The sequence below is a fragment of the Pelmatolapia mariae genome, linkage group LG17 (assembly GCF_036321145.2).
Source record: "Pelmatolapia mariae isolate MD_Pm_ZW linkage group LG17, Pm_UMD_F_2, whole genome shotgun sequence".
NCBI lineage: Eukaryota > Metazoa > Chordata > Actinopteri > Cichliformes > Cichlidae > Pelmatolapia > Pelmatolapia mariae.
The window spans coordinates 11,987,691-12,012,603 of NC_086242.1; the positions used below are offsets into that span (position 1 = coordinate 11,987,691).

The following is a 24,913-nucleotide window of genomic DNA, read 5'->3' on the forward strand; positions in this document are numbered from 1 at the left end:
TCAGACCATCGCACCCACCTGTCTGCTACTGGAAATTACTAGAGTGCGAGGGTGTATTGTACAAGAAGCTATGTCCTGTCCTGCAGTGTACCACCACGATTACTGTGCACCTCTTAGAACCGGTGTGCTGGTGAATAAACTGTTGTTGGTTTTGTGTGTGTTTCTAAACCCTGGTGTGTTTGTGTCAGGGTGACAGGCTGGTGTATCTACAGAGAATGTGGTAATAAGTACAGTTGACGGCCATGTCAGGAGGTAGTGGGTGTCAACAGATAAAACTGTTTGTATTTAGGCCTGGTTTCGGCACACTGTCGCTTCTGTCTTCTTTTCTTCCCCTGTCACCTTGCGTCTCTTTCTTTAGCTCTCTCTTCCTGTTCTCCCAGTATTTTTTTTCCCTTAAATATACTATCATATATGTATTTCTCTTTCCTTCCCTCTTCCCCCAGCCCCACCCTTCTTCTCCCATTTTCTACGAGCATGTGCAAGACTCTGTTTGATGAGACTGGTCTTTGCTGATGAAGCCTGTGCGTGTGTTTATATATGTGCACCTCACAGCATGATGACACTCGCCTTTGCTGATGAAGCCAGTGAGAGCGCGTCTGTGTGCGTGCTCTTATTTGTATGTGTTTGTTGTGCACGGTGCAGCATGATGAGACCGGCCTTTGCTGATGAAGCTTCAGTCTCAAGTCTCTGCAGACCTTTCCTCATTACCAGAGGAAAGACAAATGCACTGCTCTGGAGGGAGGGAGACCGCAGGAAGGGAGGGAGCCTGAAAGAGGCAGAAGAGTGTATTAAGATTAAATCCACACTAAGCCATCTCACTTTTGAAAACACTATTTATATGCGAAAATGACACGCATCAGTGCTAGCATTCACAGGTTGTTTTTGTTAGGATCCATTTTCTTTCACCCTTTGGCTTGGCAAGCTTAGATACTGTATAGTTCTAGTGTAGCTAAGACTGGGCAAGACACTTCATGGTTGCCAGCTGTGATACTTACATGACATGGTTTCCGGCTCACAAGTCTGCCAGAAGCACTGCAGTCAGAAATTACTGCTGTCAGAGCAGTGAGGGGAAGATTTACAAAAGAACAACATAAAAGAAGTAAAACCGACTTGGCTTACAGCTTTTCCTGTAGAAGGGAAGGGTGCTGTCCTACACCTGAATGCCTCATCTTGAAAGTTTACCGAGGAAAAACAAAATCACTGTGACGGGTTCCTGAGGTTTCAAAAAGTTTGGGATCCACCAGTGTATACCACCTGAAGAATAGGGCGAGATTTTCTTTTTTCTTTTTCTTTTTTTGTCTAGAAAACTGCAGAACTAAACCAACATCTCGTAAGAAATGGGAAAGATAGCTGAAGAAGCACAAAAATAATGACTGATGTCACTGATCTGCTGCTTTGATCTTGAGTCACTATTATATTTATGTGTTGTTGGGGAAAAAACTGATCTTTAACACATGTGTGGTGCTAATGGCATATTAAACAGTTGGATCAGTGGGAGCAGAAAGTTGCTGATCCATACCTGAATGCCAAAACAAAGGAAAACATGCATTATCTATTTAAGTGTGGAAGTACTGTTAAAGACAATAAAGAGGATAAGAAAGTCAAGAAGCCCCGTTGTTGCTGTCAGAGGTATTTGTTACTGCAGCAACAAGCTTTGGATTCCAGCTTATTCAAAGGTTGATCCACAGACTCTCCCATTATTTCTCCTCCTCCTCCTCCTCCTCATCATCATCATTCCCCTTCTAACTAATGTGTTGTTCCAAATGTGCTGACAGAGGCAGCCTGTAATGGCCTTAATATTGTGCATGCTAGAAATTAGGGGAAACGAATTGTGCCAAATCCTTTCTTTTTCTCACTTTTTCTTCTCGTTTGTCTTTTTGTTCTATACACCCCCACCCCCGCCACAACTCCTGTGCCATTGACATACATATCTCTCTGTTCTGTTCTGCATCTCCACATCGTAAATTGAAGGAATATTCGTTGTTGAGGAGGGGGAAGGGGAAGTTAATTAAAATTTAATAGAGCACACTATAGAGGGACGTTGATGCTTACACACAGACACACAAAAGCTACTAAAAGCTGATTATAGCCCTTATAGATGGAAGTTCTGGAGGAAGCAGGTGGAAATTGGTGAAAGTAAATGTGTGTGTCGAGGATGGAGCCCATAAAATCTTTAACGATAATGGCAGTCAACATGAGAATTTACTTTGGTTTTGTGTGAAAAAACAAGAATGCTGGTTTCATTAACTGGTTTCAGACGAGAGGAGAAGGCAAAAAATGTGTTTGTGTGTGTGCGTGAGTGTTATGATGTGTGTGTTTCACTAGGGGTTCTTTCTTGATGGTGGGGCACTGAGAGATTTTAATCTTATTAACAGCCCTTACTCTGTTTGGCAAATGGCCTTCCAACTGCTTGGGTAATGAACTGTTTGAAAGTGTTTTCAGCACACACTAACATACATCACTCAGACACATGGGTAGATAGACACACGTGCAGTTACACACACACACACACACACACACACACACACACACACACACACACACACACACACACACACCTTAAGCTTTCTCTTGCTTAGCCCAGCCCGCTTCCATCTGCACTGAATAGAGACCAGAAGCTTTACACACACTCTGAACAGCCAGCAGACATTTTAGCACTGGGATTGTTTTGATAATTAGATGGTACAAAACAGACATCAAAACACTGTTCACCAAAAAGTTGGGAAGCTATTGACTTGCACAGTATTTAAGCAGGTTTATCTGAAAATCGTATAAGGCAACATGTCAAATGATAAGACAGAGGAATGAATTTTGCTTCTTCTTTTTTAAAAGAATGCTAAAACGAACAAACAAAAATGTCTGGAGGAACATGTAACAGCTAATTAGATTAATTTGCAACAAGTTAGTAATATGATTTAGTAAAAGAAGAGCACGCTGGAAAGGCTGAGTGTTTGAGGAGTGGATAAGCTAATTAAGTTAACAGATTCAGAAAGTCCAAAAATGTTCTACAGAGGGGATGAGGCTGAAACCAGCTTGAAATGCCAGTGATCTTCATGGATGTCAGACAAGAAATTAATGACCACATTGTCTGGGCTTGAGCTCTTTTAAAGTTAACTTGGAAAATGGTTCTGTGGTCTGTTGGTAGGAAATCATAGATACTGCTTGCCAATGCCTAAGACCATGCTGACTTGTTATGAAGTGTTAATACTGTAATGCCTAGCTTCTATGTTCTTTCAGCCTGCTAGTTACACTGATAAGTCAACCGCCGGTGTCCTGATGGTCACTCCTGGCTGTGCAGGCTTGACTCAGTCAGGTTAACTAACGTTAAACATCAATCAAAAATAAATAATGCGCTAGTGGAAGGCACATTAAGTGTATCACTCCCACAGATAAGGCTACACTAGCAGTGCTTAGTTATTTGCGATTATATTATCTGGCCTGCCCACCACTGTCTTGCCACCCCCCCCTCTTTTTTTTCTTCTTTTTTTTTACCAACCAGAAGGACAACTCCTCTTCATTTTATTGATTCAATTGCTTTGTTATCATTAGGCTTGTTTAAACATGCATGCATGTAATGGGAATGAGTGTACATTTTGTCAGCCCTAAGAGGCCCCAGCACTCACTGACCTTCGCCTCCCCAAGCAGTTGCCTGCCTTGCCTGGGGGCATGCCTTGTCTTTAGTACTAAATGTTTTAATTATTCTGCATTCATCTACTAGTCAACACATTTTCAATGGGACCTCTTTTTGAGTAATCACTACAAAAGGAATAGCAGTTGCTATTATACTGTAATTAAGTCCGTATTCACGGCGTCGATCAGATTGTTTTCAATTATCTCTTGTCAGCTGCTACTTAAATGGAGAGACTCCATATTTGCACAGCTACTTTTGCTGTTGTATCAGACAATTGGTCTTTTAGACTGAAGAAAAATGTCCAACAAAGACTTAGAGTTTTCAGCAGGGGTGCTGTTCATCTCTCACTGCATGTGGAACTTGTTACTGAAGTCTACCTGAAACATTCTCTTAATTAAACTATACAGAATCACCACATACTGTTCTGATAGACATTCACATTACCGAGTAAATTACACCCTCCACTCAGCTTTACCTCTGTGTCTTTGGAATCATGTACCATAGCAAATAACTGTGTCTAAAACTAACAACATAAATGTTTACTACACAGACGTTTGCAGTGGTTATGTCTCTGCCTCTTTAGGAAATTACACAGAGACAATTTCAAGCAGTCAGGTGCAATTTCTGCTATTTTATTTTTTCTCTGCTCTGTTCAGAACAGTTTGGTTAATCAGATCTGCTTTCCATTTGGACTTAAGGATGGCGGTTTGAAAGAGAAAAGCCTTCTGTTCAAAGCGCCTCCCTTCAACAAATAAAAATGTGCATATTTATGGTTATATTTGTTTATCTTATTAGATCAAATAATGAGGCGATTTGCTTCAAGTGCGTCGTTAAACACTGGCTCTAGAGAATGAAATGGGATTGCTCTTGAGCTAATGTTTTGTTTCAGATATTGTATAGATAAGAAAATGAGACCCGTTTTCTTTTTTTTCTTTTTTCATCTGTCTTACCTCCATTTAAGGAGTGAACTGGTGTTACTCATCAGTGTTGACTAGCTTCTTTACTAAATGAACTTAGGGATGAAAGCATGAAAAAGACTTTAAGCAGGATAGAGGGTGAGACAGTATGCAAATGCTTTGACGATCAAGGCCAACGCCTGCTGTGGAAGGCCAAAAACAGACATTATGCACCCCTGCTCTGCATTCATTTCTTTAGTCGTCTTCCTTTTCCCTCCGTCTTTCAAGCACTCCCTCGTTCGTTCTAACCTTTCCATTACTCTTTCCAGGTCTTTTTCTTTTGTTGAATATCCAAAATGACAGCACATAAAACACCTTGGAACAGAAGCTCCCTAAGTGCTCATTAACGCCTCGTTAGCATAGCAAATGAACATCTCAAGAAAGGAGTGGGTCTGGGATGGGTGGTGAAGCTAAACAAATGAGTCAAAGGATCTTTTTTTGTCTTTCTACTGAGCCATATCAGAAATATCTGAATCCATTTACTTCCAACTTCTTCTGGCACAACAGAGCTTAACCCTTTTTAACCACATCCACATTTAATTTAATTTTCATCAAGGCCACACAAAGAACGTTCAAACATCGGTGGCTCTGACATTGTTTGCCTAGTCGCAACACCCCCAATGCCTTTCACATGCTTTTCTTCAGCAAGACATTACAATGTCAGCCTTGTAATTATCTCTCTTTACTTACAGCAGCAGAAGCCACTGCTGTTGACTGACCATCACCTGTCCTTGACCGAGATATGTTGTGTAGTAAACAGTCAGTTTTTATTCAGTGTATTAATGTACAACACAAACCCAGGATGTTGCTGCTTGTGTTGTGACACTGGGAGCTCCAAGAAAAACTTGGTGTTGAAACTAATATAATTGAAAGAGAGACAAAGCATATTTTTCACTTGTTTGATCTCATTTATTTCTGTATTAAGTCATGGCTAAATGTTCTGCTACTAAAATCCCTGTGCTTTTTTTCTGCCCTCTTGCTCTGGTTGTATCTACAACCATCGTATGAAAGTGTAACATTTGTTGTGTCTTTAGGATTCCTGCATCTTGGTCTTAGACTCATTTTACCCCTGACCAAAGAAAAATTGTGTGTCCTGCTTCCACAGATTCCTGTGCATTTGCTTACCTCCAGGCCCTCTTTGTACAGGTATCTCTATTTTGTGTTCATGACAAGCTAGACTCCTACTGAAATCCATATTAATGGCCAAGTACTGTAAGTTGATGCTAATGAGTTATACAGTCTATGGTCACACACCCACAAGAGGTCAACGCCTAAAACAAATCTTAAAAATGCTGTGCTCAAAACGTTCATTGCAGTCTCTCTTCACTTGTGTTTGGTATTTTTTGATCTGTATGTGTATTGTTCTTGTCAGCAGGTGAATGTGTGTTTTATTCAACAATACTTGCTCTCCTTTTGTGCTCCTGCATTATCATTGTGTACTTCATGGTCCTTTTCAAATGGCCCATTGAGGTATTCAGTTCTGGTTAAAGAGCTATTAATTCTGCGCACGCCTCTTTCCGCTTTTGGCTCTGTCAACAGCATTTCATTAGAATAGTCTCAGTAGTTTGTAGCTGTTGAATGGTTTCCCTCTACCTTCAACTCCCAGTGGCAGGAGGTTGAGGTCCTTGAAGCCCTTTTTAAGAAAATTGCTGCTGACAGCAACAGCAGTAAGTGTGGCTTCTGTGTTTTCCCTTTGTTCTTGTTGTTCTTTTTGATTCAGCCCTGGAAAAATGAATAACAGAGGATTATAAAGTGTTACTGTTGCATGTAGCTTTTTCTTTTTCGCTCTCCCCCCTGCTTTCCCTTGATTACGTCCTCAAGGACGTTATGTATTCAATAGCGTTTGTTTGTCTGCTAGCAGGATTAGAAAAAACTGCAAGGTTGATATTTATGAGTGTTGGTGGTGAAGCGGAGCGTGGGTAAAGAAAATACCCATAAAATTTTGGTGTCTACAGTTCAGACAGAGCAGCTGTACCATTACTGGGTGTCGTGTGTGTTTATTAATTTAATGTTTAAACCTTTTTCCAATTTTTACTAACTGGATGCTTTTGGACTGACACATTTTTATAATCTTCACCAAAGTTGGCACAGATTATCTCCACACCAACCCCAGAATTTTTTTTTTCCACAATGGATTTAAATTCAGTGTTAAAGTTCCCAAACTGTTTATCATTTAAAATAGATCTGGAAATACATTGACATTTTATTTGCAAACTGACCTCTGATAGAAGAGTGAACAGTTACCTTAGAAGACATCTACATACTCTGATTTCCTCTCTTGCATCCTTTTCTTTGCTCATTTTGTCTTTCCAGTTAATTTGAAGATTTACAACCTTCCCTTCTTCTTTCAGGCAGTACTATGAGATGCTGTACAACACTGCGGATGAGCTGCTGAACCTGGTGGTGGACCAGGGTGTCCGCTACACAGAGCTGGAGTACATCAATGCCCTTTCCTTACTCCATCGCAGTCAGACAGGTGTGGGCGACTTGAGCACTCAAAACACCCGGCTACAGAGGCTGAAGGAAATCATCTGTGAGCAGGCCGCCATTAAACAGGCCACCAAGGATAAGAAGATCACCACAGTGTAATGATAAAGCAAGGACGTGGCATTCAGAGGGAGATGACCATTGAAAGGGAACAGCGATACATTTTTCAGTGCGATGAACTCTGTCTGGCATGTTTTTGTTTCTTTCAAATTTTTGTTGCACAAATACATGTGATGTGTTTTAGATTTGAGATTTTGGTTAGAAAACCCAAAAAGATGTTTGCTTTAGACACAAGATTGGGAAATCTGTTGATGGAAAGTGTGTCATCTACATTTCATACTTCCTAATGATGATGAAACACACTCTAGTCAAGTTTTGACAAATAGATATGGATTTTTTTTTACTTATATGAGCTTATGTAAACTGACTGACTCTACATGGGAAGGGAGGTGACAACTTACATAACTGCAAGCCTTGCAGGTCCATTGGTCCATGTATCTATGTCACAAAGCAACCTATATTGTCAATTTCCGCTATTTAAATCACATAATAAATGCAGCGCACACGCCCGGACTCTTAACAGTGCTTTGCTCACCATGACTGCATCTCCAGATAAAGGGCGATTGTCTTGGACACTCACCCGAACTTAGTCCCCATCTCATCTCATTTTCCTATTAGATCTAAACTGCTGCTCTCAATTACACCTCTATCTCTCCTCTCCTGGCAGCCCCATGGGCCCACTGATTCTGTCTGCAATAACAGATGCCAGATTAGACTGTCTGAATGAGGCCACATCTTCCGCCTGCTGCCAATTTTGGTTGGTCCCCTATGATTTCCCTAGCTGACGATTGTATCATAGCTATGGTTGTTAAAAATCTGTTATCTTTTTTTTCCTCATAGTTCGTGCAGTAAAGTTGTGCGACTATTGTGGAAAGTTGTGAGTCAATTAACATATTATTTTGCAAATTGGACAAAGAGACCACAGTGGAATAACTCTGCTTTTTTGTGCTAAGGCACATATGTGGCTGTACAAACCAAAACTATGCAATGCTGAATCTTTATTTTGCCATCCAAACTGCATGTGCTCAATCCTATAAAGTGAGCTAAACATATAAACTCGAGAGACGATCACAAATCATTCCCTTCCCCACAATCCTCCTTGTTTTTAGTTCATTAACTTGGGGGAGAAGTACTTAACAAGAGGGGGAGAGGGAAATGGGAGCCTTGTCAATACACTGGGCCCAGCGCTGGTCTCCCTGAAGCCCACAGAGCAATCCATCATAATGACACATAGGCTGGGATCGATGGGAAAACAACTGCGGAGCTGCTGAGTGGTTCGCCTACCACTCTGAAACGTACACTTGGTGTAAAATCTAAAATCTGCTCATTCATCTGTTCACTTCAGAGTTACTTTTATAATGTTATACATGGAAAACTTTATTTCAATGCTAAATGACTCTGTCAGGGCCGTGCCATTCACAGATGCTGTTAGACTACTATTATGCTGCACAAACATAGCCCATAAAATTCTGGAATAATGCTCTTATATGTATGTGATAACCACTCCTGGCCATGCTTTTTATTCATGCATTACACTTGCAAAAAGGTTATTTTACTGTTACTCATAGCTCACCTGCTTTTCTTTGCAATTGATCTAAATTGTGCACATCTGTTTATAGAACTGATTGTATGTTTGGCATAGAAATGCATTGAATTCTGGCTTTAGTGGTTACCAGGCCTATTTGTTTATCTGGTTCTGAAGTGTCATAAATGCTCTGAAATGTATCTATTCTAAATGAAGCACTCACAATTTGACAGTGCATACACTAAAAAAATAAATTCTTCAAATTCCAGTCTTTGTCTGTGTATGTTTCTTTCCTTACATGGTTGTAAAAGTCACATTTTCCACTTTTATATGTTCAGCTGCTAAGAGTTCATACACACATTGACCTTCTGCACGTGACAGCCTGTCACTGTTTTGAAGCAGTGAGGATGTTTCTGCCATGTATCATACAAGTGAGACGGATCCAACACACACACGCGAGGATTTACTTAAGCTGACAGGTGTGATGTGTTGTGTGACATGGCTTTAAGCACAAAGTGCTAAAGTGTATTATATTGGAATCAGAAAAATAAGTACAGACAACATACCATCTGAAGGCTTTGTTGTTGTGGGCATTTATCCATATCTAGTGGACTCTTGTTGGCACAGGATGATATTTGAAAAGGCTAACTGTGTTATTAGCATAGCTCTGAATGAGTCCTGGCTGATGCAAAATCCAAATGCAAGGGAAAGGGTAGACGATACAAGTCTACATTTAAAGGTTGCATAATTTAAGTAATTAAAGGTGCAAACAGATGAAATGATAATGTAAACTTCTAATAAAATTCAGCACTTTTTTTGGTAAATTTGATCAAATTTGTCAAGCATGAGGAGGCTCTCATAGAAAAACTTGTATTTATTTTGTAATATTCTGAAGTCTAAATGCCACGGAAATTAAAAACTCTGCTCCTGTAACCTATATTAAATTTAAGCAGGTGTTCATTGATTGCACAGACCAAAAGGTTACCTGCTATTACTTATAAAAACCTGTTAAACCAGGGATTTCAAATGAATTTTACATCCTGGGCCCCACACAGCCCATTGTGACCAATGAAACTTAGCTTTCTGTTTAAGAAAAGAAAAAAAGAAAAAAAGTAACATTTCAACAGCATGTCTTGAGTTTTTCTATATGATTCAAGATTCTTTACTTGTCATGTTTGTGATAAAGTAGCAGATGACAGAAATCTATCAGCATGACTCTTTGGGTTAAATAGTAAAAAAAGATTTTAACTTTACAAAATAAAAAGCCATTGGAAAAAAAAACAGGCCATTTTCTCTGAATTCAGTGTTAATCTACTACATAGTTACTTTAGTGCAGCAAGAATTACCCTGGAGGAGGGGTTTATCAGTAGAAAAAGCTGTAAAACCTATGAAAATACAGTGAGAACTTCAGAATCTATGCCTTCCTTCACATTTTGGAGTCTTTGGCGGGCACTCTGGCCTTATATTTGACATCCCTGCTGCACACTTGACACACCATAACAGTCAAAGAGGCACAATTTTTGCTACATGTGTTTTTTTAATTGTTAAGCTTCATATTTTTTTCGGGGGGTGTTTTTTTTAAATGAGGCTGTTTTTTTTTTCTTTGTGCGCAAAATAAGTATCAATGAGCATACATTAACGCTTGGTTGAAACTACAGGACCCATAATGCCATTCACTTCAAACTTGTCAGCGTTGCCTAGCAACGCCAGTGGACCTTTCATGTGAAAAGCTAGCTAGATAGACTTTTTTTAAACTGTAAACGTCTTCCCTTTGACTGCTAACAAGTTAGTCTGTCGTCGAGTTCTTTTCTTTTAATGAAATAATGAATGGAAAAACCGGCGAACACTTTCCTTCCGCGTCGCTAAGCTCCTGCCCCCCAGGGTCCCTCACTGACGCTGCTTCAGCAGAGACCCCCACCTGCACTGAGCTGAAGGAAAACGGAGGGATGGAGGTAAGGCTAGGATGCTATGTCAACTAGTAAAAACTTTTTTTTAAAGCAACATATAGTTTGAAACTTAATATATTCACTTATTGAAATTTTATGGTTTTCATAACAAAAATGTGGCTGAACGTGTCATTGCGCGAAAGCAGAAACGGTGAGTTCATTGCGCAGGTTGAATAAATCCTCGTGTTTCTGTCACTGTGCAACAGGTAAAGCAGATGTCCTTGTACAAGAGGTCTGGGAAAATAAAACAGCACAGCAAGGTCAAATAGTTGAATGCTTGGTATTTGTGGTAGCTGCATCAACAACGGAGCTAAGCAGAATCTATTTGTGTGTGTGTGTGTGTGTGTGTGTGTGTGTGTGTGTGTGTGTGTGTGTGTGTGTGTGCTGCATGAATATGTGCGCTTTTGCTTTTAGGCTCTCAGGACTTGGTCCTGTTTTCAGTGGCCTCTTGTCATATGCATGATGTTATCTTTACTTTTATGGCACTTTGTAATTCTGTACCTGCTGGGTTCACTATTTTAATTAAACCTTACTTACTTATTGATCTTATTTACAGAAGGATGGTGTTTTAACCGCTGAGATGATTTCAAATAGTATATTTCAACTCGGACGCTTTGGCACTGGGCTCCAGCACTCATTCTACATCCTGTCTCTGCCTGTGAGATACACATCTTAATTCATTCATTCATGTTACTGGCTGTTTAATGAAGACCAAGGCTTTAGTAATGGTTTGACATTGGGTCATGATCTTTTGCTGACAGTTATAAAATAAGAGCACACTTGATCATGACAATATAGCACAAGTTAGTTAAATTTAAGGGATATGAATCTGTCCAGCTAGGAAGTATAAACCATTGTGAATCAGTTTCATCTCTGTTGGTGCAAATGAATAGGACAACAGGTGCACTGGAAAGGCCACAACTAGACTGTTACATGCCCAGTGTGAACCTGCTCTCATCTGTGAGGAGAACAAGGCGCCAGTGGCGGACCTGCCAGTGTTGTCTGGCGAAGTCCATTTGAGCTGCATGGTGGTGGACTGAAAGCATGGGTCTCACTAAAGGACGCTGGAACCTCATGTGATGCTCATTGAGTCTGTTTCTGACAGTTTGGTCAGAAACATGCACATGAGTAGCCTGCTGGAAGTCATTTTGTAAGGATCTGGCAGTGCACCTTCTTTTCTTTCTTGCACAAAGAAGCAAAAACTGGTCCTCTTGCTGGGTTTATGCCCTCCTTTGGCCCTGTCCAGCTCTCCTTGGGTAGTGGCCAGTCTCCGGGTTTCTCTTCTACACTTTTAAGTGCTGGGAGACACAGCAAATCTTTTCCTCCATCCTGGAGGAGCTTTGAAATATGAATGCACTGCAGATGTCTTATCCTAACACTCATGACAAGGACACTGGCAAATAGCAAAACTAGAGACAAATCAGTCAAGAAGAATAAAGATGGAGCAATGGTCTGTGGCCACCATCTGCAAAATCATTCCCTTTTTGGGGATTGCCTTGTTGTTGCCTCTCCAGTGCACCTGTGGTCAATTTCATTTGCACCAAAGCAGCTGAAATAGATTTACAATGGTTTGTGCTTCCTAACTGTAAACACTGAACTTTAACTGACTTTGTGATACTTTGCATACTTTAATGATCAAGCATCCCCTTAATTTTCCCTTAAATTAAGCAGCATAGTTTAATTTCAAGCCAAAATGAGGTTAAATTAATTTTGTATTCTTTGCTCTAGAGTCACAGTCTCAGCGACATATCTGTGCTGTGCAGTTATGTCCATCTTCAAAAGCTGGAACTGCCACACAACAAAATTCAAGGTGACTTTTTTTCTTATGCCAATATTATCTTCCTGTTACACAGTGACATCATTCATAAAATGCCATACCATGATGTGATTAAAGCACATTTATTTGCATGTAAATATTTGCTGTCTTTGTTGTTTTTTATCAATTTTCATAACTTTCCCCAACTCCTAGATTTATCCTGCGTGAGCCACATGCCCTACCTTGTCATGCTGGACGCTTCCTATAATGAAATCTCAAACTTCTTTGAATTCCAGCCACCCAAGAACCTAAAGGTAACACGGGTGGTCCTTGAGCTGACAGGATAAGACAACATTTGAGTGGTGGCTTGGGCTTCACTCTCAAGCACTATTCCCTCAAGATAGGGCTGGATTTCCATAGCCCATCTGTAGTGGGTTAGAATATGCTTACAAGGCATTTACTGCCCTTGAATGACAGTGAACTTTAGTAAATTATTTTCCATACTCTGTGGATTTAGTGGAAGAATTTCTTCACTAAGATGTCCTGAAACTTTTTTGACTTTTATTAACAGTGTGCTGCTATTTTCAGGAGGTGAACTTCTCCCACAACCGTATGACTAAAATGAGGGATTTGTCAGCCTATGCATCGCTAACTAAACTGGTTCTAGACTGTATCCTCACTGCAAAACATTCTCTCTCAGACACATGCTCTGTGATGTATATATAAAAAAAGATTTGTGAACTGCATATTTTTCCTGTTGTGTATTATTCTTAACATGCCTCTACTCAGACAACAGCTTTAGTGAGATCAGTGGTCTTGCGCAATGTCGCAGGCTCACCCATCTCAGCCTGGCACATAACAAGATCTCGAGGATCAGTGGCCTGGGTGGTTTGCCTCTCACACACCTCTGCCTTGTAGGTTCTTCTTTATATATATAAGGTGGAACTTCATATGTAGATATTTTATAAATATGTATTTTAAACTGAACTCTTGTGTTTTCCTTTGCTCTTTTGGCAGTACTTCTGTTTACATGTATGAGATTGCCTGCTGTCGTGCACACATTGTTGCTGCTTGTGTATATTTTACACATGTATGCTCCGTTTCACCTGTTTCTTTTTTCCTCTTTTCTCTCTCCCTATGTGTTCTCTTTATGTCTCTGTTTTTGGCCTCGCTTTTATATTCAGTAAAACCTTGGCCTCTTGTTCGAGAATCACCATATGGTCCAACAGCAGGCCCTTTCTCCCTCTCTCACTCTCTGCCTCTTTTTCTGCTTGCATGTGTGCACACGTGTCCTTTATCAGTGTTTCCTCATTGTCAGCAGCCCATCGGCCTGGCTGTGCCTGCCCCTCTCTGTAGATTTGCTTTGGGACCAGCTGCTGGTGTTTAGAGTGAGGCTGGACCAGTTTCAGCAGACACACACACTCACACACTCAAGCAGACCCTGCCCATCCAGCATCCATCTCATCCCTTTACTGACCCCTCTTCCTCACATGCTGCCTCCCAAAACAGCATGGCATTGTCAGCCAGCCTGTTACGCAGCCCATCACAGCAGTGACCCAGAGCTTCAAGGGAGCAGCACAGTCACCCACCCCTGCTGACAGCAGCCCTCTGCCAGGCAACATGCTTGGCAAGAGTAGGCAGAGGTGTGGCCAGACGGCTAGATAACAACTTTTGTCAGTGGAATGGACTGAGAATCAGGCTGGGGACCCAGACAAGGGAGGTGTGCCCAGGTCTTGTTCTTCAGTTAGCTGGTGTGCTGGGCTATCGCCAGGCCAGCTGTTTGGCTGTCAGTCCTCACCTGTCAGAAGAGGCAGGCCTGCCACTCAGCTCTGCACTGATGGGAAAGAAAGTTCAGGCACCCTTCAGAACAACCATGACCTGTCCTTATATTTATTGGAGACAGTCACTGAGTTTATCTGAATAAGAACACCTGGACAGAGGCATATGAATGAACTTCATGCTATCATGTTTTTTTTTCTTTTCCTTTCTATGTGCAGAGGGGGAACCATCTGGAGAAAATTGAAGGGTTAGAGCACCTGAAGAGCCTGCAGGTTCTCGATTTATCTCAGAATCGCATCGCCAGTCTTTCAGGCCTCGAGAACCTCCATCTGCTAGGCTCCCTCAACCTGGAGAAAAACCTGGTATTGATCTGAGAGAGTCTTCAGAATTATAAGTGTGATGTGCATATATCAGCATTAGTACCACATGCTCATATAGGCAGTTACTAATTCTTGAGCTTCATATTCAAAAACAAATAGACTTTTTAGATTAAATTCTAAGATGAAGTATCACAGACTCATTGTCTGATAAGATGTGTGATTGGTAGGCTGTTTAATGCTGTTTCCAGAATACATTTCAGTACTTTAAGCCATCATTAGAGATTTTAATAAGATACAACAAAATTGGAAAAGGTCAAGAATTTAACTTCATGGCTAAAAAGGCATTTCAAAAGGAAACTAATACACTGTATGAACTGTCTGAGTAAACTTTTCACAGGTCAGTGAAATTCAAGAGTGCAAGCATATTCACGACCTTTTACTGTTGAGGGACCTCAGTTTGGTGGAAAACCCTGTGCAGGTAACCATGCCCTTTACTTACAACAGGATTTTGACTATGAGATAATCTATTAAATGTGTTTAAATGTGCTGTTAATGACAGATGTCTTCTTTCCTGTTTTTCTAAAGCTGTTTTGCCAGGCAACTTTGCTGACTGTATGTGCTTAGATTGGCATTTGCAATATAGGCTGTCTGTGTGAATGTAATTGGTAGGAGCAACCTGATTACAAGCTGGCAGTCATCTTCCTCCTTCAGCATCTGACTGTGCTGGACCAAGAGGCAGTCACTGTTGAAGAAAAGGTGTGAACAGACAAAACAGATAATACTGTTTGGTTCACTAAACTGTAAATACATGTTTAATCTATCAGAAGCTTTTTTTTGTCGCAATGAATAATACAAACCTAATGTATTCACCTAATGTTTTAAAGTCTGTGTGAACTGCTACTGTGATTGTTAATTCTAATTCCCAGGTGTCGTCAGTAAACATGTATGACCCTCCTATGGATGTGGTGGCAGCCAGGGATCATATAACCCACCTAGTGTATCAGCTGATGCAGCCCCAGGTCCTTTATGAAAGGTTGACATTGACATTTATTTAATATCCTCAGCACTACATGGTCACCAGTTTGTGTAACATTAATAGGTTTATTAATTAACTATTATTACTGGCATACAAGCAAGAGCCTGTAGCATTTAGGAAGTGCACTACTAGCAAAGGTTTCAGAACAATCCAGAGATTATGATTAGCCACAATCAATACATATCTTGTAGAATAAAATATCAAGAAAGTTGTTTGCTTGAGCAGCAATTTTATCCGCAGTGCTCCTGTTTATCTACACTCTAAAAGAAAAAAAATTCAAGTATCAGCACTTTAAAAAAATATCGATCATCAGCAAATAAAAGCTGCAGCTACAGTCAATTTGCCATTCTCCTCTGTGCTTACCAGAAGGAGCACATCCATACTGCCCACAAGGCTCGAGTTTATATTGACTGTAGGAGTGACTCTTGCTTTGTGGCTTTTTATACTTAAGCAGTGCTCATTTTTGGAAGGGGGAGATAACTGGTTTTGAAGTTAAGAGCGGGCGTGTAAAATTTAAGTAAAAATCCTGAATGCTTCGTGTGTGTATGTCTGTCTCCAAGCAGTACACTTCCCAGTGCAGACTCTCCCTACCCCATGCTGGTGCTCACAGGTCCTCGAGGCTGTGGGAAGAGAGAGCTGACTCACAGACTGTGTCAAGAGTTCAACGAATACTTTGCTTATGGGTCAGTCTTAAAACTTCTGCACACATAGTAATAATTCATATGCTGAGCTCTCAGAGCTAGTGCCCATTAGTAGTGTTTGTTTTGTAATACATTTGAAATTGCAAAAATACTATGAATTAAACATCTGACGACACAGTGGGTCCTTTAACTTTATATGATCTACCAAAATATTTTATTCTTATATTATTGAGAGTCAACTGTCAAACACAGACTGCTATGGGTAGCTTTGGCTGAACTTCAGAACATTTTTTACACTGATATATTGAAGTGACTGAAGTTTCAACATACAGCACACATGCAGAAGACATATTTCTGGCTCTCACATTTTGTTACTTTGACAGTCTGAGACAGACTGAAAACCCAGAGGTTTTGTCGCAGCTCATTTTCCTCTTACTAGCTGACTTAACTATGCAACTGTTTCTCTAATTTGTATCTGTCACTGCAGAATCTCTCACACCACAAGGGGGCCGTACTTCGGAGAAGAGAATGGACTTGATTACCATTTTGTCAGTGAAGAGGTGTTTCAGAGTATGATTCACACGGTGAGTTAGCTTGAAGTTATTTTGAGCTATTTCGAGTGTACTCGGAATAGTTTTATGTGGTTAGTGTTTTAAATCCTACCCACAACATAATTAAATCTTCTTCGACTTATTTTAGTGCTGAAGTCACATTCAAATTGACTTCTTTCATTGGCTTTAATGAGTTGAGTAAGTTGTGTTAATTAGTTTGACTTGGCTAAATGATTTTAGTTTAACTGGCTGACATTTTTGTGTAAAATAATTTAGTGGAAATGTTGGTTGAATGGAACATTTTTGAAAACGTATAATAGACATGTTAATTAAATTTTATTTCAGAATGTGCTATTACAGCATCTCCTATAACTCAATTTAGGCTCACAAAAAAGTGAAAGCTAATCAAAGGAAAGCCATCAATGAGAAGACACTGGTCAAAACTTTAAAACACCCTCAGGAGTGATCCACAAATGGCTCTCATTAAATACACAAGTTACAGTTCTCTTAGTCAGAAAAAAGTGGAGTCCTTGGGTTTTGGGGCACATTTCTTTTCCATCTGTCTCTCTTGTCAAGCTGCCTGTTATGCAAGAGAGGTGGGGGATTATTTATAGAGGTCTGGGTCAGGTAGTGATTTACACAGGAAGCGCTTTGATGCTGATATTGATGCCTTTTGTCTTCTTGAACAGAGTTTAACTTTTCAGTCTGTTCCTCCCTCTATTTGATTTGTCCATTCTTCTCCTCCCACCAGTCTTCTTTTGCCAGCTATGTGGTTTTATGAAGTCTGGCCCTCCTTTTCTTGCTTGTTTTTGTCTTCTTTTACTTCTTTTACTCTTACTTTTCTTGTGTTAGTTCTCTCTTCAGTCCTCAAATGTGCTTTTTTCCAGCTTTACTGTCATACCTTCTTACAAAATTAACCCCAGTAATCATATTTTTAATTACTGTATTGAGATGCTTTATTTAGGAAGACTTTGGGACAAGTGAGACTTGATTTGGAAGAAGTGCTGTACATCTTATATAAGTTGTTTGTAAAAGTCATTTGAAATGTAGTGAATAACAGTTAATGAGTTTTCTCTTCAGTGTTGTTGCTTAATGTAGGTATAATATATGTATTTCATACTCTATGCAGCGCTGAAAGGTAAAGAGGACCTCAACTTTTGAGTCTATTCTGTTTACTGCTAATGGCTGCACATGTGGTTGTTTATTTGACAGTTTGCTGCTTTTATTGCAGATTTTAAAAAGTCAGTGGATGTGACTTTAAATGTCATGCATTTAATTAGTCAACATAAGCATCATAAAATTAGTTAAAACATAGCAATAAGTAACCTCATATATAATTTATATTAGAGCCGGAACAATTTGTTTATCAGTTTTTCCAACCACTAAACAGTATCAATAATTGTCTCCTATGTGATGTTTTGAATGTCTTGGATTTGTTAAGAGTGATAAATTATGTTGGTCTGGCTGGCAAGAGGTCGGGGTCATGTGTGAAAAGTAACAAAAAGATTTATCTATTTTTCCCTGCCAGGTCAGGGCAGGTTCAGTTCACAGGTGGAATAATGGCTGCAGGTTGTTAACCCTGACAGAACATGCTGGGATTGTGCATGTATGTCAAATATGTCCCATTTTAGGAGCTCATAACTGTTGCAATAACGTGATGAATAGCGAGGCAATAAAATGTTCTCTCATTCTCTTCTCTGGGAAATGTTCTTTCAGGGTAAGTTTATCCAGACCATCCAGTATGGGGGGCATAGTTACGGACTTACCAGAGATGCTGTAGAGGATGTGGCTAGAGAAGGATTGGCCTGTTGCGTGCATATGGAGCTGGAGGTATGTGAAAGGAAAGCTCATGTATAAGAGTGTTAAAAGTAGGATATCTGCAGGCATTTTGTCTCTTCTTTCAGGGTGTTTTCAGTCTAAAAAAGACCTACTTTGAGCCTCGATACATCCTGCTCATCCCCACCCAGGCTGAAAAGTACATAGGCCACCTTAAAGCCCGTGGACTCTACACCCAAGCACAAATGGATGCAGCAGTGTCACGTATAGAGCTCTACGCCAACACCAACAGGCAACGTCCAGGATTCTTCGATAATGTTATTCCCTGTGGTACTATGTTTTTTTTATTGCTTTATGGGGGTTTTAATATTACCCAGTGGTTAATCAGATGTATTATAATAATTAGCTGTTGCAGTACAATGTGTTCCAAATATTCACAATAAATTTTCAATAGGTATCAATTTGAAGCTATGATTCCACTTAACTGATTCCCAGAGGAGATATTTAGATGTTTCTACATTTTCAGCCCGTTTCAATACAGAAAATTTGAAGTTGAGTTTAGTTTGTTATGATCCCCATTAGTTACAGCAAAGCAGCAATCATTCTTCTCTGATACCACAAAAAACTTTACACTGTGACAATGCACCACCAATAGCCTTTGGTGTGATTGCTCTGTTCATCATTATAGTGTCTCACAAAGATTGAAAATGCCCTGGCTTAGTGCAGTCCAGCTATCATTGATATAGCATTAGATGGATTAGCACACTCCACTAAAATCCATAAACTACACTTTCAATCTAATTACCACATGTATTAAAGGCACGTAGCCGCAGAATAGCTGTGTTTATCATTCCCTCATGAAAGCATTCAGACATGTTAGGGGTGTTCTTAATGAGATGAACATACAGAGAGTTCAGGCACTCATCACTTTTATTCACTGCCAGCCTGCACCTCATTACACTAAGGTCGTCATCCCCATATCTTTTGATCTATTACTGTTTGATGGGGAGATACGTTGGCTCTGTTGAGCACCAGATTTCTTTGTGTGTGTGTGTGTGTGTGTGTGTGTGTGTGTGAGTAGATGACTGGGAAGATGCCTACAAGACACTGAGGCAGGCAGTGAAGGAGTACCTGTTGCTAGAGGAGCAGGAGGAGGGAGAGAACAACAACAGAGCATCCCCTGACAACATCTCCACAGGTGTCTATGTGTTTGTTTATGAACGTCATCATTAGCAGGTCCAAAGTGTCACAACGCCAGTTTTGTAAAGCAAGACACAGACTGTAAAGTTCAGTTAATTAATTTGTGTCTTGGTTTTGTTTTGTTTGCTTGTTTTTTTTTATTATTTAAAGGAGCACTCAACCAATTTGACATGTGTTAATTATGTTCATTTTCATTGGACTGGAAGTATTACTGAAAAACTGCAGGATAATAATATCATTGGTTGAGAAGAAGCTTTTTAAAGTCTGAAAATAATAATCCTGAAGCAATTAACCAGAAAACCTGTGTTAGAAATCAGAGGAATAAGGAAATTAAAAGATGTGAGGGGTCTCACACAGCGCTATTAATTTCAGCAGTTGTTATTGTCAGACTTTCCCTCAGGTTTATAAAGTATAATTGCTAAATCATGGAGTGTCCCCTAAAATACAAATGGGGTTATAAATTACAACATGGACAGGATTAGAAATGAGTATATCAGAGAGACAGCTCAGGTTGAGTAGTTTGGAGACAAATTTAGAGAGGCAGGGCTGAGATGGTATAGGCGTGCAGAGGACGGATAGTGGATATGCTGGACAAAGGATGTTAAATGTAGAGCTGCCAGGCAGGAGGAATAGAATCCCAAGTTGATTCATAAATGTAGTGAATGAGGACATGTAGGGGGTTAGTGTTACAGAGGAAAAAGGAAATGGAGACAGACGAAGCGACAGGAAGACAAAGTAGAGTATTATAAATTATATTTGATGATTTCAAAAATAAAGAATGTCTAGAAACTCTGTTTTATGCTGTTTAATACTTTAGACATAGACAGTATCTGTTTCTTGTAGGTCATAATCCAGAAGAGAAGCCACTGTCGCCTGTGTCAATGTCAGGATCGACACTCACATCACACTCAGCCAGAGCTCTGGACCCCTCTGATATCTCCTACAGATCATATTTTACCAAAATCCAAGAAGAGCTCCACCCTCAAAAGAGCTCCACTGTGAGTTACATGATGTCTAATGATAAATGTATTGATAATGAAGTCTACAAGTAAATGATTCTAATTTGTGAATATTATATTTGTTTCTTACATGTTTTTTTCTCCCCTCCTGCTCTGCTTTTTAATCGCTCCACCCACCAACTTTTCTGTGCCCTCTTTGCATCTCCGTTCTCCAGGAGCTAGCTTCCATCAGGAGGCGTGAGCAGCTGGTGAGGGAGGCTATAGTGGGGAAGAGTCCAGGGGTTTACAGCCAGCTCTTCAAAAGGTACAAACAAGCAGCATGCACTCCACTGCACTCCATTACTTAATATCAAGTGGGCACTTTGAGCTGGGCCAAATTGGTTTAATTGGACCACTTGTCCTAACTGTGCTTTGATGGTTTGTTTTGAGTCATTGTTTGACATTGAGGGTGAAGTGGCAGGTGCCCAAATAATTTGAATCTAACCGTTTGTTAATATGATGGGTTCTTGTTAGAGGTGCACTCCACTCACTTGTCCTAAAGTACACCTGTTGCCAGATATGAATGATTGGCTGCATATTTTATTCATGCGGACTATTTAGCAAGGTAATGTGTGTGAACTTATGGTGGCGAAGAAAAACACTAAATCATTACTTACTTTTTGTTTTCCTCAGTTCTGCTCAACCAGCGCCGTCATCTGTGCATAATGATGATTCTGGTAACCTTTTTCATGAGGACAGTGGGTAAGTACAAGTGAGGCCAGATGTTACTGTATAACAATAACAGATACAGTGATCAAAGTTAGATATGATTTCACTCGGCGCATGATTGGTAAATTCATAAAAATGGCTTATTGATTTATTTTGACGTGAGAGAAGCCAGAGGAAGTCTTATAGTTTTATTAAAAACAACCGTGAGCTAAAGATTAAGGATCAGGAAATGGCCTTAGCGGCGGTACTCTTGACTCCCGAAGCCTGTTTTTACGACATTACTTGTTTTTTTATCCAGCTCAGTTTACAGGTTTAAGCCATGCTGGTGAAAATCTGAACACACATCCCACACACGCATAGACACACACACACACAAATACACCCACTCATAAATTCAGATTTTATTGCCTCTGCTGCTATTTAACTCCCCTGTGTGTACACTTACACTCAATAAACCTGTGTACTGCGCAAATAAGTATTTAATCAGGTACCCCATAATATGTGTGATGTGCACGCAAATGGGAGCCATCAATTTAGTCCCCCCCACCCCCCCCACCCCCCCAAAAAAATATGTCATTTAAGATACATGCATAGAAACCTGTGCTGTCAAAATTAATTTGTTCCCTTCGGGCCCTCGTCTTCAGAAGGCAGGTTTCATCAAACTTGTTGAAAATCTGCAAGTTCTGTCATCGCGGTGTGAGTAATACATGCCTCCAGTGTGTACAGTAGGCATTACTCACTCGCTCAGTAATTCTATGCAGGATTCCAGACATCTGTCTCCTTGTTGGCACTGCTCTTAATAGGGATGTGTCTTTACCTGTGTGTGCTTATTTCCCATGTTGTTATTGTGTAGTGACTGTGTAGTCTTGTGTATGCATTTGTATACATAGACATTGTATAGCTTCTAAGTAAATGAAAAATCTGTACCCGAGTACTTATTATTGCATTATTGATATTACTGATGAATACTGTCAGTCTCTGCAGCAGTGGTTTGCATCACATTCTGCCTGACTTTCATTTTGAAGCTCTTCTACCCGTTTCATTTATGTCATTTCACTTTTTGTTTTATTACCTGTGTAACAACCATATGTTTGTGTTGTTGCTCCCATTACACCTGCCACTATGTGAACTTCCTTTCCACTGCTTGTCTGTCTCTGTGTTTTTGTCTTCCCTTCTTGTCCCTTTTTGCATTTGACAAACAGCTCGGATGATTCTCGTGCCAGCTCAGCTTTGTCTGTGCCCAGTTCAGCTGGCGCCTTCTCTGGCTTAGCAGAACCGCTACATGTCTCAGTCATGGGACATGCTTCGGAAACACTTAAAGGTTACTAAGTAATTTTTTTATCTGATGTGTTTATATGTCTGTATCTATCTATGTTCTATATGGAAAGAATTTATTTTTTATATTTATAGAAGCCAAGGAAGTGGTGGTTTAATATGAAAATTATTCTGAAGGAACATTTTAAATAAAGTATAATCTTTTAGTATTTTGCTGTGTTAATCTCTATAATGAATGGTTTTGGGTAAAATCATTCATTATAGAGATTAAAAGGTTCCTTATGTGCTTTTTGTTATAAATGTGCTTTTTCATTAGATGTTCATATTAAATGTAGCTAACGTTTTGAATAAAGAGTTCAGTGTTTCTAAATGTAATCCTGATGAGCCAACAGCTCAGGCTTCAGACTGCTCTCAACAGCTGTTTTTCTAATCGTTTTCTGAGCTGGTGTGACTTCAACACAAATTTCTTTATATACTAGTCAAATAATGACTAACCTGAAAGAGCTGTGTCTGAAATGAGGTGACAGGGCTTTCAAGCAGTGGGGTCTTTTTTTGGAAGCTAGGTGAGGGGCAGCCAATCAAAAGAAAGCAAGCTTAAAGAGACAAAAATAGAGCTGGAAATAATTGTGACAGGTTATAACAGGTTTGTTTACTGTCTGTGGGAAAAACAGAAAATCTAATGATAAAATAATCAAGTTGGCTTGCTGAACTTCTAAAGATTGTTGATTGATTATTGATTTCAGACCACGTTCCATCCAGCCAAACACCTAATGACCCTCATCCAGGAGCAGATCAACTAGCTGCAGCTGTGTCCCCCTGCTCTGATCGACGCCCAGGGTCCAACGTTAAGCCCATCCTGCCCCCAATCCCCACTGGGCGCAGGACCCCTGCAGCACCCAGCCTATCTCCTTCACCCAGCCCCAAACCAGGAGTGGAAGAGGAAGGAGATGCAAACATGGAGGGATAGCTTTAAAGGGATTTTGATTTCTGGCACCTAAATGAAGTAATCCATTTTTGTAAGAGTAAGATTTTGTAAGCATTAGATTAAAAAATGAGAAGAAAAGGTTGAAGAATATGTGAAAGTACATAACTTAAAATACAAGCTTGTATTCTGACACTGTAAAAACCACAAAACCACGTTTGTTGCTTTTTTCAGTACACAGACGGGATATGTCGAAGCCAAACACTTTGGGTTAGATTAGCCTGTCACTCATGCTGCTGCCTGTTTAGATATTTAGATATACTTCATTGATTTATACTCAATATGTTGTTTATCATGAGTGATGACACAGATTACTATAAACATGGTGACATTATTATTACTACTGTTGATGACACATTATTCTTCAGACTCACTGATTGGAAAGCGTGTTTTTCATGCATGATAAATATGATGTCTGGATAGCAGTTCTTTTTGTCTTCTCGTGTGAACATTTATGTATCCACAACAGAGATATTTGCTCATCTTTGAAAGTTTATATATACAAACTATGCTATAAATGCCATTTCTTGATATGATATTAATATTTTTGACAGTGTAATAGTAACATTTTATTTCCTACTGTTCTGTAATCTCATCAAGTACAATTTGGCATCTCGATACTGATCTTTGTGTAGCGTGGAGCTCTTGTCATTGGATGATAAATATATCATTAATCTTTATCTCTTCTGATGGGATTATTTATCCGGCTGAAAATGCATTCATATGGAAGTTGTTGATAGATATTAAGCAGTCCACCATCATAAACATGCTACTATATTTTCACAGTGTCTGTGTGTTGCACGCAGCCTTGCATGCACCAACATTTTTGTGGGTTTGGCACAGTGTCTATTAGTGAGTCATATTAAATAGAAATTGCCATTCGTCACAGATGTGTGCATTGCTTATTTAACTGGTCCCTCAGCCAGTCTTGTTGTAGGTAAATGTGGATTTGCACACACTGTATGCAGGTTTGGTCTCCTGGGTTATACATATGTGTGCAGCGTGTGGGCAGTGTGTGTTCGCTCACACACATACACACAGAACACCTGGCTATCCATCACTGTCTGTCTTCCTCTCAGGCAGCAGATGTTGCAACTCTGTCATAATTCTTTTGGAAGTTTGAAGCCAGACTGTGTCTTTAGGGCCCCTGGAGGTCTAACCTACTTACTCTGCAGTTGACACCTCACTATAGCTAATCGTGGCCTAACATGTTGTCTTCCTGTGCATTAACATTACATTAGATTCGACTTTGTGCATGATATGTAAGGTATGCAGAACCACGTGCAGCTCTTTAAAGTGAAGTTTGAAATGAGGTTAGAGTGAGG

At 39.9% G+C, this 24,913-nt stretch overlaps 2 protein-coding genes across 2 annotated transcripts in view; both read left to right on the forward strand.

Annotated features, from left to right (window-relative positions):
- exoc4 (exocyst complex component 4) overlaps positions 1-8,927 on the forward strand; it is a 131,075-nt gene extending 122,148 nt beyond the window's left edge. Inside the window, exon 20 of the mRNA XM_063460166.1 lies at positions 6,939-8,927. Within this exon, the coding sequence (XP_063316236.1) occupies positions 6,939-7,176 (238 nt within the window). The 3' untranslated portion in view covers positions 7,177-8,927. The remainder of the gene's footprint in view (positions 1-6,938) is intronic.
- A 1,555-nt stretch (positions 8,928-10,482) lies between these two features.
- On the forward strand, positions 10,483-23,573 carry lrguk (leucine-rich repeats and guanylate kinase domain containing). The gene is made up of 20 exons (XM_063460587.1): positions 10,483-10,611; positions 11,162-11,263; positions 12,334-12,415; positions 12,575-12,675; positions 12,950-13,031; positions 13,151-13,275; positions 14,359-14,502; positions 14,858-14,938; positions 15,130-15,216; positions 15,387-15,493; positions 16,057-16,179; positions 16,625-16,721; positions 18,405-18,518; positions 18,593-18,794; positions 19,546-19,662; positions 20,508-20,662; positions 20,839-20,927; positions 21,296-21,364; positions 22,534-22,652; positions 23,350-23,573. Exons 1-20 carry the CDS (start codon positions 10,483-10,485, stop codon positions 23,571-23,573), a joined length of 2,349 nt encoding a protein of 782 aa, XP_063316657.1.
- Positions 23,574-24,913: the final 1,340 nt, after the last annotated feature.